Consider the following 14,495-nt stretch of genomic DNA (forward strand, 5'->3'; position numbering starts at 1 on the left):
CTTAGGCGCACATAAAACCTTACGCGCATAAGTTACGCGCACAGTACAAGGCGCACATCTACGGCTAGGCGCACATATCAGACGCAATGGAGCGCATAAGAGCTTACGCGGCCACAGAAATGGCACCTCCAAAAATAGGAATAAAAGCTCAAGGCCTCTGCCCAGCATGCCACATCACAGCCGCACAGAGCGAGGAAGCAGACGCCCTATGCGCACACTGTGAGGAGGCCCTGGGAGATCCAGGTCAGGGCCAGTCCCACCCAGGGCCCAGTGCTAGCTCCACAGGGGGCACTCTGGACCTAATAGGCCCCAGTGAGTCCATCCCACAGACGGGGACCCCCAGGGATCCGGCGCCCCTCAACTTAGACCCAGCATCGATTTCCTGGGTAGAGTTATTTAAGGGGATTCACGCCTTTGTCAAGATGCAGACTGAACCATATGTGACACTGGAAGACCCTCATGCCCCAGGACCCTCGAGGCCTAGGCACAGGCTCCCACCACCCAGAAGCCCCACCTACGGGGACACGGATTTCTCCGAGGAAGAAGTCGAGCCCCTTGAGGAGGGAGAACTTCCCTCGGGGACAGAGCCACACCGAACCATGAGACGCTTCTTCTCAAAGGACGAGCTTCCGGACCTGGTATCCCAATGACTATCGGAACTCGCTATCCCGGGCCAAGGCACCCCGGGGGAACCTAGAATGAACCCCCTGCTGGAGGGCCTTCGACAGACGTCTCACCATTTTCCTCTCTTACAGGCGGCACAACAGCTAATTGACCTGGAGTGGAATGCGCCGGAGTCCTCATTCAAAGGGGGTTGAGCCTTATCGGCCATGTACCCCCTGGACCCAGCAACCAAGGAGCTGCTGGCGTGCCCTAGAGTGGATGCCATAGTTTGCGTGGTTGCTAAGCGCACTACCATCCCAGTGGAAGGAGGAGCGGCGCTCAAGGATGCACACGACTGGCGCCTGGAAGCCATACTAAAACAAGCATTTGAGGTGGCAGCCATGTCCCTGCAAATTGTGACCTGCTGCACCGTGGTGACACGTTCCTGTTTATCCCAAGCCAGGAACAACACCCCAGGAGAAGACATGGAATCAGCACTATCATTCCTCACTGACGCGGCTTCCGATCTAGTGCGCACAGCAGCCAGAGGAGTGGCAGCCACAGTGGCAGCCAGGAGACAACTCTGGCTTCGAAATTGGTCGGCCGACGCCTCCTCCAAGACACGCCTCACGAGAATGCCCTTCAAAGGATCCCTCCTGTTCGGCAGCGAACTAGAGAAACTGGCTAACAAATGGGGCGACTCCCCATTACCTCGTCTGCCGGAAGACAAGACGAAGAGAAACCAGCATTCCTTTCCCAGGGCCACCAGAGGCAGAAGCTCACAGCGCTTCAACCCTTACAAGAATAATTATTAAGCGCCCCGCCCTACGGGCAGGAACCAGTCCTTTTGGAACAAACACAACAAGAGGGGAACCAGCTCAGGTCCAGGCCCCAGCCGCACCCCACAATGAGATTCAGCCGACCCATCCAAGGGAAGAAGCCATAGGGGGCAGGCTTAACCCTATTCTACCGCAGATGGGTCGAGATAACTTCGGACAAGTGGGTCCTAGCCATCATCCGAGAAGGGTACTACCTGGACTTCCTTCGAACCCCCTCCGGACAAGTTCGTGGAATCTCCCTGCCACGACCCCCGCAAGAGGGCGGCAGTGGAAGCTACACTGACCAGACTTCTGGACCTCAAGGCCATAACCCCGGTGCCTACTGAATCGTGTGCACAGGAGAGTGGCCTATGCGCTCACCTGCTCTCCCACGACTTTTACTGAATCGGCTTGTTAGGTGGCAGGGCTTCTGTATGTATACCCTCCAATTACCCTTATTACAAAAATCTTAAAATTTGAGAAACCACAGAACTGATACTCGTGTTACCTTCTTGGCCTGAGATAAATTTAGTTTCCTCTCCTTTGGAAGTCATGTATCTATCTGGAAATCAATCAAATTGGGCAGTTCCCATGCAAAAATCAGAGACTGCTGTTTTATCCCAAATTCCAGTCTCAGGCCTTTTCAGCTTGAATGTTGAGAGCAAAGTGATTTGTTCCTTTTAGATTCTTAAGGATATCTTTGGTCCTTCTGCCTTTTAGAATGGAATCAATCAGAGCATTCTGTGGATTTAAATGGAGGAGGTTTCTCTGTTCCACACATTTGAATACTTTCTGCATCTCTGTCTAACTTAAAATCAGCTTTGTTACGGTATACCTCTGTGCAGCGAGCTCTTAACCACTAACCTGTGGAAGGAAACCAATCTCTGTTAAGCCTTTAGTTGTCAGATTTATCCAATGCTGCCTGCTGTAATACTTCTGCCTAAGCTGGTGTTTGATTTCAACCTTAACCAATATTGGATAAAGTGTTGTGATTGCTTTAATAGTCAACCTGAATATATGGAAAAAGCACTCCCCTTCCTCAGGTCAATTAATTTTTTTTTTGATTATTGAGATTTATCTCCTGAAAGCTAATCAAGAAATGTATTAATCCAATAAAATGTATCTTATGTAACTTTTCTTTTTTTTTTTTTTTTTTTTTTTTTTACTTTTTTCTGCATTTTAAACAGTCATCCTACCAGAATTCTTTTCTAGGCCATATATTCATAGAGGTGAATAAATTCTGCACATTTTCTACCTGGAGTGAACTAAAGCCTTTCAGAGATGTCCAACTCTTGATCTCAAGGGCTGCAAATCAGTCAAGATGTTCAGGGTATCTACCTTATAAATGGGCCATGACCGACGGCCCGCAAATGCGCAGTAGAGCACAGCTCTACTGCGCATGTGCGGGCAATGACGTCGGTCCTAGCCAGCGTAAAAAAAAAAAAAAACATGGTGGCGTCGGGTGGCAGCGGCAGCGGCGATGGCGGCGTCGGGTGGCAGCGGCAGCGGCGATGGCGGCGTCGGGGGGCAGCGGCAGCGGCGATGGCGGTGTCGGGGGGCAGCGGCAGCGGCGATGGCGGCGTCGGGCGGCAGCGGCAGCGGCGATGGCGGCGTCGGGCGGCAGCGGCAGCGGCGATGGCGGCGTCGGGCGGCAGCGGCGATGGCGGCGTCGGGCGGCAGCGGCAGCTGCGATGGCGGCGTCGGGCGGCAGCGGCAGCTGCGATGGCGGCGTCGGGCGGCAGCTGCGACGGCGGCGTCGGGCGGCAGCTGCGACGGCGGCGTCGGGCGGCAGCTGCGACGGCGGCGTCGGGCGGCAGGGGCGACGGCGGCGTCGGGCGGCGGCGGCGGCGACCGGCGGCAGCAGCGACCGACGAGGAGCAGCGGCGGCCAGTAGCGAGGGAGGAGAGAGAGAGAGCGAGCGAGGGAGGGAGGGACTGAGAGGGAGGGAGGGAGGGACTGAGAGGGAGGGAGAGGGAGGGAGGGGGTGGGGAAGAGTGAGGGGAGAGGGAGAATGAGGGAGAGGTGAGAGACAGGGATGTGAGTAAGTGGAAGGGTAAGAAGTTGTGGAGCAGAGAAAAAGGGAGTGGAGGAGGGCTGAGGGAGAGGGGATGGAATTGAGACAGGGTGGGGAGTGACTGAGGGAAGGGGAGGGAGGTGAGAGTGAGGGGAAGGAGCCAGTGGGAGACAGAGAGTGAGTAAGACTGAGGGGTGGGAAGGGGGTGAGTGACTGAGGGGAAGGGGGAATGAGGGAGAAAAAGTGTAGGAGGGTGCTGTTTTAGAAAATGGACCGAAAACAAAAATGTAGCCCGTTGTGACGGGCTTAACGGCTTGTCTCTAATAAATATACATATAAAAGATTTGCTTGCACACTATCTCAATAACATGCATATAGGTCATGTATATTCATTAGGGATATCCTGAAAGTCTGTCTGAGGTCCTCGAGGGCCAGAGTTGGAGACTTCTGATTTGGTAAATTCTACTTTTTGTTTCCTTTGCCTTCAGCAGAACTGGTATTGCTGCTGAAAGCAAATACATCATCTATAATTGGATAGCTGATTGTATCTTCATTTGTTATGCCCAACTAGATCTGACTTTTTAGAAGAGCATGTCAAGGCTCATAATATTAGAGCCATAGTGGCATCAGTGACTTATCTTAAAATGGCCTCCATTGAGAAGGTTTACAAAGCTGCAACATGAAGTTTGGTCCACATTTATTTGCTTTGCTGTTCAGACATGAACTGCTGATGGAACAGTAGATTTGGCTAGTCTGTTCTCCAAGGTCTTTTTGAGAATAGACCCAAATCATCCTACCTAGGGGACTTTATTTCATTTCAGCTTGCCTCCTAAAACTAAACAAAAAATGTCTCGCCCAAGAAAAATGGCTTTATCTGCCTGTTAACATCTTTTTTTTTTTTTTTTTTTGTTTTCCTTTGCTTTTTATTTTGGAAGGCTTCCCTAAGGGATTCACAACTGTGTGGTTGATTCATCCTTCTTGACCTTGAAAAAAAGCAAAGTTGCCCATCTGTATAAACTGTTTTTTCTGAACAGCAGGAAAATTGGTCATATTTACCTGCTCTCTCTTTATGCAGTTTGATTCCTTGAAGATGTTATATAGGATTGAGGGTGCCCCACATAGTGGCAACTAGGCGGGAAGTCCTGTGCATGCCAAAATAAATCTTTCAAGGCTTTTCCAAAGCACTATAGGAAATGATCTTTGGGCAGTTGGACATGGGAGATTGATTATTCTGCTGTCCACAAAGAACACTTGTTATAGGTGAACAGCTTTTGTTGTCTGGGAAAACATTCTGGTTGTATTTGCCCAATAGATCCTGGAGTAAAACTAGCTTTATGGTAGTCTTATAGTAGACAGGAACCAGAAAACAATGTATTCCTTTTGATGTAGATCTCTCCCATGCTGTGTTTATCTATCTCTAGCAAGGTTATATGATGTGCATTTTTGGGCCTCAAAGAACTCAAGTGAATATTTGTGCTAAAAAATGCATAGATGGCTTATAGTTTTGCCTGGCAGATCTGTGCCTGATTCTCTTTCCCAGAAGAGCTGGTAAAAGCAGTTCTTGAATGAATGCTGCTCCAGTGTGCGGAGTGCGGCTTCAATGACATTTTTGTATATCCAGAACTGAGAGCAGAAGCTTGGAATCAACACAGCGGTGCTAGCCATTGAGCTGACACCTAATCAAACATCTGTTAACCCTGAGTGCATGTTTTAAGAGAAAGCTATTTCATTTGATCTAAGCCTGGACAACAATATGTTGCCTGAGTTATCAGAGTCCATGTTATAATTTGGTTTTCCATGTACATTGAGCTGTCTGGTTCCTTGAGGATTAGCTAGGAAGCAATGATATAGCTGTAGTTTTTACAATACTGTACAGTGAGGCGAGGGAGGAGGAGATAATTTTATAGTCTGTTTACTTGTACCACCAACAGATGAACTTGGTGACTCATGCTACGTAGGTATATGTAGGAATTTACAAGTGTTGACTTAGAGTTTTATCTCACAGAATCCTCTTATGTGCTTTTTTCTTTTTCCACATAAGAACTGGAGAAGCTAAAACTGCAGAAGGTGGAACCTTGGAACAGTGTGCGGGTTACTTTCAATATACCCAGGGAAGCTGCAGAACGGTTGCGTATTCTGGCTCAAAACAACAACCAGCAGCTTAGGGATCTGGGAATTCTCTCTGTTCAAATTGAAGGTATTCATCTGCTCTTTTCCATGATGAGATATTTTTACAAGGCATGTGTTGAGGAAGGTGTTCTATAACCATGAACTCTTAAAGTACCTGTAGTTACTATGGTATGATGTCTTTCATCGTTACTCTGTATCATTTGTTTATTGCAACATTCCAATTCCAGAGTGGAGCTTAAAGCCTTACAAGAATAGAGTTTATGTAATTCTTTATGAAATTGCATTCAGTTATTGCTCAAAGAATATTTATTTGAATACCCATATGTGGTATAAATGTATACATTGCCTTTGTAAAGGAAAGGGGACCCACAGCATGGTTCCATTTTGAATAATAGCTTTATATGGTATATGAAGCTGGCGTTAGAACTTTGTCATTTTGAAGCAACTGGCTTTATTAATAGTTTTATGTAGACTTCTCCCTATCTAGGGGAGAACTTCCATAAATATAATATCATTTATAACAAGCAGAAGTTTAGTGGCCCTCTGGGGCAATTTTAAAGCAGCACTTTGATCAAATAACTTCAATTTTAAATTTAGGTCCATTGACCACATACAGTATTGAGTCCTCAAATCAGTTTGGTTAATTGATTTATGTGGGCTTTCCAGATGTTTTAAAGTATACAATATAATCAGTTTGTGAGTAGATATTTAGATATAAATTGGGCTTTTTCTTTTCCTATAGATATAATATGGTGCCACCCTGTCATGAATTTCTAAGAAATTTTGACAAAGTTGTAGAGTTCCCCCCCCCAACTCTACAACCAAATAACTTTTATACTAACACTAAAACTTATACTAATTATGTGTGCATATAAAATACTTATTTTATTGCATGTTATTTTAATAGTTAAACATTTGATTGAGTGATTTTATATTTATCTGCCATGCCAATTAAAAATGCTCAAGGCAGAGTATAATCAATAAATAAAATAATTAAATATATAAAAGATGACAACATTAAAACATGAAACAAAAAAGTTTCAAGTGTACTAATGCATATTTACAAAGTTTGATTTCAAACAATTGTATATAATTGTTTTTAAAGTTATAGGACTATAAAAATCCTGTTCCTTCTCCTTGGACTAAGATCAGGGGCACATCCAACAGCTACTATGAGAATTCAGCCTCATCCCTTTTTCTTTTTGCCCTTGTTTTACTGAAAGAGACCAGACACAACCAGGTGCTAAGTCCTATATAAAATTACTGAGGTCAATTTTCTAAAGCTATTTACCCAAGTAAAAATGGCTTTTTGAAAATTACCCACCCTCCTGGTGGTAAAAGTCTGTGTGTTATAGAACAATTGTATACTTTTATCCACATTGAGTGTAGGCATTCTCAGGGGCAGGATTATGGTGGGGAATGTAATGAAGCACCCAACTTTGCATTTTCAAAACTACATGCCTTTTGAAAGTGAAAAGTGTCTATTAAAAAAAAAAAAAGTGAGATGCAAATCTCTGTAAAGTATATTTTCTTGGGTAATTTTCAAAAGGAAAATATGCATGTACTTTCCATTTGCGAACTGAGGAAAAGTACCTGTGGACTTTGCAGTTACCCACAGATATTTGAAAATCCCCCCTAAATGAATTTGTCATACATTTGTAGTTTACCAGTATTTAGCAGTTTCAAAGATTTACTCTGATCCACTAGAACCATTGTAGCCCACCACATTAATTAAGGCCAAAATGCATTATTAGTATTAAAGTTTAATGGTATTTGGTAATGCTAAATACCACATTTTATTTGGGCCCAGTAGCTTTTTTTTTTTTTTCTGTTCCTTTTTTTGGCCTTCATTTCATTTACTTTTGGGCTCCGCTGCCATGTACCTTCATTCACAACTTTTTTTTTTTTTTCAGTTAACTATCGCTTCTGCTATTGCAGGGACAGTCCTTGACCCAGAGGCCACAAACTGCAGCTCCTTCTGAAACCAGGCCAACATGCACCCTAAATCTGGCCTCTAGATCTTGCCATTGAATGATGGCTGAGACTGTCTCCACAGGAGCTGTGAACACTGTATTCCTGACCAACCCAGGGAGTAGTGCTTTTCACTGAGCCACTGGACTGGTGCAGTTATCATAATCTACTAAGGCTTCAGTTTTCTCCAGGATCAATGCAAGTGCTAGAGTGCATGTCTTTCTTCGTTAATTGGTATTTAGCTCATTTGTGTATGTTTAATTTCCAGGGGAAGGGGCTATTAACTTAGCTTTAACTCAGAATCGAGGCCAAGATGTCAGAATTAATGGACCCTTGGGAGGAAACAACGCAGTAAGATTAGAGGCAGGATTCCCTATACAGGCGCCACCAGGTATGTTTCTGTGTTTGTTATTGAGTAGGCAGAGCTATATATGGTGTCATTTAGGCTATATATGCAAGGATCTGATTTTGTCATAGTCCTGGAAAATTACAACACAACATGAAAAACCAGTTCTGTCTCAAGTGCAGGTCTCTCTCCTGATCCTGACTCTCTCGCCCTCTCTGGGCCAGCCTGCCTCTCTATCTGTCTCCCCAGCCAGCAGGAGGAGTGTGTGCTTACCTGTGTCTGCCTCTGCAAAATAGCCTCAGTTTTGCATAGTTTCATGGATCTGCTGGCAGTGCATTTCAAATTACTAGACTGAAGCTGGCCAGCAGAGAAGGCAAGTGCAGGTAAGCATCTGCCCTGCCTGTTGGCCAGGGGTTGATTGGGGAGAGAGGCTGTTGTTGGGGAGGAAACAGCAGCAAATGAAAAATGCCTTCTTCCCCCAGTTGAAATTACAGCAGTGACATTTCACTGCTGTAATTTCTGCTTGTCCTGGGATTACTGCTGTAATCCCAGGACAAGCAGGACTAGCATCCTGCTTGTCCTGGGATAATTGCACACCGCAGTTATCCCAGGACAAGCAGGATGCTAGTCCTCACATATGGGTGACATCATTGATGGAGCCCTATTGCGGAAAACTTTCTGTCAAAGTTTCTAGAAACTTTTGACTGGCCCTGTGAGGCCACTGAGCATGCCCAGCATGCCATGATATTCTCTGCCACAGGGGTCTCTCTTCAGTCTTCGTTTTTCCGCGCTGCTGTAGGCATCGCGGAGCAGGAGCCTTGTGAGTTTTTTCTCACAGTGTTTTGCTGACTAAAGTCACTTTTTCTCATATATATATATTCTCCCACACGGGATTTCTCAGGTTTCCACCGGCTGGTGAGTAATCGTTGTCTCGTTTTACTCTCCGAGTAAAAAATTTTTTATCTCACACTTTCTCCTCATTTCATAAGCTGTCGACATTAAAATGGCTACAGGATTTAAAAAATGTTCCATCTGTAATCGGACAATGTCCATTACAGACCCACACCTTGAGTGTGTTCTTTGTTGGGGGAAAAACATGATGTCACAACCTGCATTAAATGTGCAGAAATGACTCCGAAGGGACGAAAGGCCCGCCAAGAGAAGATGGTGCATCTATTCCATCTACAACTTTTGCTATCTCCCTCTACATAGACTAAATCGTCTCCGGCCGGAGTCTCAAAACGAATAATTTTGAAAAAAGGTTGTCCGGAAGGGTCGGGGGACCATCCATCGCCAATGTCATCGATAGCGACGCAGGAATTGTCGGATTTCATCTGTCAAGCTCCAGGCCTTAAAAGAACAGATGTCGATTCCGGTGCCTTTGCCGACGCCAGTTCCTGAACCGATGCTGGTACCAGTACCGAAGCCGCTGCCCGCACCGATGCTGACAACCCCGTCGATGCCAGTGCCTGCACCGATGCCGGCACCGCAACCTAAGTCGATGCCGAGATGACCCTCGATGCCAGCGCTGATTCTGTCTTCGATACCAGACCCGATGCTGATGTTACCTGGGGCTCCAGGACATCCTGAGCTTGCGCTGTACCAACTTCTCATGAAAAGATTTGATGAAGTAGTCAGTGCTCTTCCATCCATACCACAAGAAGAGGTTCCTGGACAGATTCCCCTCGATGATCCGCAACCAGGTCCCTCAGGACTTCCTCGTCCACCAAGATCCTCTCCGATATCTCCTCATCAAGACGATCCATACGATACTTGGGATGATGGACATACAGACACTTCCTCTGAAGAATTTGTCGGATCCTTCACCTCCAGACCAAAGGAAAAAATCTCCACCAGAGGATTTATCCTTTACGAATTTTGTCCATGATATGGCGGACACCATACCCTTCACCTTGGTGACTGAGGAAGATTCTAGGTAGCAAACATTGGAGGTTCTCCAATTTGTGGATCCTCCAAAACAAGTAGTAGCCCATACCTGTTCATGAAGTCCTCCTGGCCATACAGCATCGGCTTTGGGAGCACCCATGCTCAGTACCTGCTGTCAATAAAAGAATGGACACTACTTATTTGGTACAGTCTGTTCCTGGCTACCAAAAGGCACAGCTTCCACACCAATCAGTGGTTGTGGAATCCACACACAAGAAGTCAAAAGGGATAAGGCCGCATTCCTCCACTCCCCCAGGAAAGGATCATAGATTCTTGGATTCTCTGGGAAGAAAGATTTACCAAGGAGCCATGTTAAATACCAGAATTTCATCTTATCAATTATACATGACTCAATATCAAAGAAATCTGTGGTAACAGATGCACGACTTTACAACATCATTACCACAGCAATATCAAGAAGCAGCCCAAGCAATTATTCACAAAGGACTTGAAGCTGGCAAGCATGAAGTCCGAGCTGCTTATGATGGATTTGAAACAGCCTCTAGAGTAGCGGCCTCTGGGATAAGTGCAAGACGTTGGGCATGGCTTAAAGCCTCGGACCTCAGGCCTGAAGTCCAGGAAAAATTAGTAGACTTACCCATGTCTAGGTGACAACCTCTTTGGTTCCAAGGTGCAAGATGCAGTTGCACAATTAAAAAATCCATACAGAAACCCTGCGACAACATTCATTAATTCCGCAGGATTCAGCTACCCAGTCATCTTGTCGGCCTCCAAGAAAAGAATCTAGACGACCCTTCTATTGACAGAGGCATTATTACCCTCCAGTATCAAGGGGCAGATCTACTAGGTCGCAGCAAAGAGCTCAGCCCAGACAACCTAGGGTGGCTGGTCCTCAACCTCCACCACAGACAGGACCGGCTGCAGGCTTCTGAGGTTTTTCCCAGAGACCAAGGCCATCTCTTCAATTCTCAACCACATCTTCCGATAGGAGGCAGAGTATCCTCCTTCTACAACCATTGGTTACAAATAACAACAGACCAATGGGTACTTGCAATAATATCTCGAGGTTACCAACTCAATTTGCTCTCAATTCCAAGAGATTCTCCTCCGAGACCTCTTCCTCTAAGCAAAAATCAAATAATCCAATTGCAAGTAGAATTATCCACTCTTCTGAGAGCCAGGGCTGTAGAGCTGGTGCCCCGGACTCAGCAGGGCAGAGGATTCTATTCCCGTTATTTCCTCATTCCAAAGAAAACCGGAGGCCTACCTCCCATCCTAGACCTCAGAAATTTCAACAAATTTCTGAAGAAAGAAAAGTTCAGGATGGTCTCTCTAGGCACCATGCTTCCACTTCTTCAAACAGGAGATTGGCTTTGTTCTCTGGATCTTCAAGACGCTTACGCTCATATTCCAATCTTCCCTCATCGCAAGTATCTGCGCTTCATGGTGGGTCATCAACATTTATAGTATAGAGTACTACCATTCGGACTTGCCTTTGCTCCCAGAGTATTCACCAAATGTCTGGCAGTAATAGCAGCATACTTGCACAAGGAAAGTGTCCATGTCTTTCCCTATTTAGACGACTGGCTCATCAGAAGTCAATCTCAACAAAGAGCTCTGACTTCTCTCAGTCGAACAATTACTCTACTTCACTCCATGGGCTTTCTCATCAATTATCAAAAGTCCCATCTCACTCTGTCTCACCTGCTTCAATTCATAGGAGTAGAATTGAACACCATATTTTCAAAAGCTTTCCTACCCGGGGATCGGGCAGACACTTTCCCTACTGGCAAACTCGATTCACTCAAAAGAAACAAGCAACAGCTCATCAGTTTCTAACCTTACTAGGCTCATGGCATCCACAGTTCATGTCACTCCTAAGGCAAGGTTAGCCATGAGGGTAACTCAATGGACTTTAAGATCACAATGGATCCAAGCTATTCAACCACTGTCCTCTCCAATTCAAGTAACCCACCAGCTACGTTCCTCTCTACTTTGGTGGGCGAACAAGGACAATTTGCGCAAGGGCCTACCCTTCCAACAACCAGCCCCACAGATAACTTTAACTACAGATGCATCCACCTTGGGTTGGGGAGTTCACATAAACAATCTCCAAACCCAAGGTACTTGGACAAAACTCGAAGCAACATTTCAAATCCATTTCCTAGAACTTCGAGCTATTCGTTATGCACTGCATGCGTTCAAGGACTACCTTTCACACGACTGTTCTGATCCAAACGGACAACACAGTAGCCATGTGGTACATCAACAAACAGGGAGGTACAGGCTCGTATCTCCTTTGTCAAGAAGCTGCACAGATTTGGCACTGGGCCCTGACACACTCAATGTTTCTCCGGGCCATTTATCTGGCAGACATTCACAATGTAGTGGCGGATCGACTCAGTCGTCAGTTCCAACCACATGAATGGTCCCTGGATCCCTTAGTAGCGACCAGGATATTTCAACATTGGGGGCAACCAACAATAGACAAATTCTGCACTCTACACAGACAGAATCGCCAACTAGCCAAGGACGCCTTTGCTCGCCCTTGGAACTCAGGCCTTCTATACGCGTATCCTCCAATACCGCTCATAACCAAAACTCTAGTGAAGCTACAGCAGGACAAGGGGTCCATGATACTCTTAGCCCTGTATTGGCCTCGACAAGTATGGTTTCCAACACTTCTAGACCTCTCGATCAGAGAACCAATTCGCCTGGGTGTAGCTCCCATTCTCATAACTCAGGATCAGGGTCGGTTTATTTATTTATTTATTTGAAGCTTTTATATACCGAGGTTTAGCACATGCCTTCACCCCGGTTTACATTGGAACGAAACAATGATACATAGAACAATTTGAGAAACAAAAGTATATGCAACTAGCATATGGAGAAGGAAGTAACAGGAATAACTAAAAAATAATATAATTCAAATAACGAAAAAGAAAATAGAAACGAAAAACGAGGAAGGTATGTACAAACTCGTGCTCTGAATACAAGAAAGTCTGAATGGGAAAAGTAGGAAATGAGGGGGGGATGGGGTAGGTAATGGAAGGAGGAAGGGGTAGGTAAGCGGAGAAGAGAAGAGGGGAGAAGGATGGGAAGCATGAGGCATCACAATTGTGGATTGCTTAAATCATTATTGAAAGTCTGGCTGAAGATCCAGGTTTTCAGTTCTTTTTTGAATGATTTATTTTCGATGATAGTGGTGAGGTAGCATGGTAGGGCGTTCCAGAGTTTAGGCCCCGCTATGGAGAGAGCTCTATTTCTGGTGTTAGTAAGCTTAGCCATGGGATATGTGGGTATTTCGAGTAGACGTTTTTCAGAAGTTCTGGTGTTCCGTTGAGGTTTGTGGGGGTGGAACATTTTACTGACTGCGGAGTTAACTGAATTGTGTAAAGCGTCATGGATGATCGTCAGGGTTTTGTATTCAATTCTTTGAATGATTGGTAGCCAGTGTAGGCTTTTTAGTATTGGGGTGATGTGATCCGATTTTTTATTTCCGGTCAGTACTCTTGCAGCGGCATTCTGCAGTAACTGCAGCGGTTTTAAGGTGGATTTGGGGAGACCTAATAACATTGAGTTGCAGTAGTCTAAGCTGCTGAAGATCAGGGATTGTAGAACAGTTCGGAATTCCTGATGGTGGAGGAGCGGCTTTAGGTGTTTTAGTACATGAAGTTTATAGAAACCTTCCTTGGTTTTGGCTGCTATGTGTGTTTTTAGGTTGAGATCTTTATCGATCCATACGCCGAGGTCCTTTGTTGAGCTTTTTAGAGGTATGGATATGTTGTTGATTAGAAGAGAGTTGTGGGCAATGGTTTGGTCTGAGACGTTTCTTCCAATGAGGATACATTCAGTTTTATTCATGTTTAGGCATAATTTTAACTTGTTGAGCATGTTTCTAATTGTGGTTAGGTGTTTGGCAGCTGTGCGAAGAGCGTCTTCTATTGAGTTGGTGACAGGTATGATGAACTGAATGTCGTCGGCGTACAGAAAGAAAGTTATTCCAAGACTGGAGATGAGGTGGCAGAGAGGAATTAGATAGATGTTAAAGAGGGTGGCCGAAAGGGCAGAACCTTGTGGTACACCGGTGTCTAGAGGGAGGGGTTTTGATGAGATGTTATTCATAGTGACCTTGAAGGATCTGTTATTTAGGAAGGAGGTGAACCATTTGAGGGTGAAGCCGGAGAGGCCGATGTTTGAAAGGCTAGATAGAAGGATTTTGTGATCTACAGTATCGAATGCCGCGGAGAGGTCTAGGAGTATTAGGAGGTGGTTAATCTTGATGTCGGCACTTCTTAGAATTTCATTAGATAGGTTGGCGAGAAGTGTTTCCGTGCTGTGATTTTTTCTAAATCCGTGTTGATTCGGGTGAAGTATGTTGTATGAATCAAGATGTTCGTTTAGTTGGGATAAAACAGCTTTTTCTGTCAATTTGGCTAGTAGGGGTAGATTGGATATGGGGCGGTAGTTATTTGGGTCTGACGGATCTAGGTTCTTCTTTTTTAGAATGGGAGTGATGGTTGCAGATTTTAGTTCGGTTGGGAGTTCGCCTTCTTCTAGTGATTTGTTTAAGATGGCGGCTAAGGTGGGGGCGATGATATGTGCCAAATCTTTGAGGTTCCGCGTCGGGATTGAGTCCAGTTCATGACGCGCAGGATTTATTTTATTTAGCATTTTTTCGGCTTCAGTGATGGAGACAGGGTTG

At 45.3% G+C, this 14,495-nt stretch overlaps 1 protein-coding gene across 4 annotated transcripts in view; it reads left to right on the plus strand.

Moving 5' to 3' along the window:
• The window catches only part of NCOA6 (nuclear receptor coactivator 6), a 284,262-nt gene that overhangs the window by 30,190 nt on the left and 239,577 nt on the right, over window positions 1-14,495 (plus strand). For all 4 annotated transcript variants that reach the window (XM_029613390.1, XM_029613391.1, XM_029613388.1 and 1 more), the window contains exons 4-5: window positions 5,477-5,632; window positions 7,805-7,927. In XM_029613390.1, coding sequence (XP_029469250.1) covers window positions 5,477-5,632; window positions 7,805-7,927 — 279 coding nt within the window. The remainder of the gene's footprint in view (window positions 1-5,476; window positions 5,633-7,804; window positions 7,928-14,495) is intronic.

Source organism: Rhinatrema bivittatum, chromosome 8, assembly GCF_901001135.1.
Source record: "Rhinatrema bivittatum chromosome 8, aRhiBiv1.1, whole genome shotgun sequence".
NCBI lineage: Eukaryota > Metazoa > Chordata > Amphibia > Gymnophiona > Rhinatrematidae > Rhinatrema > Rhinatrema bivittatum.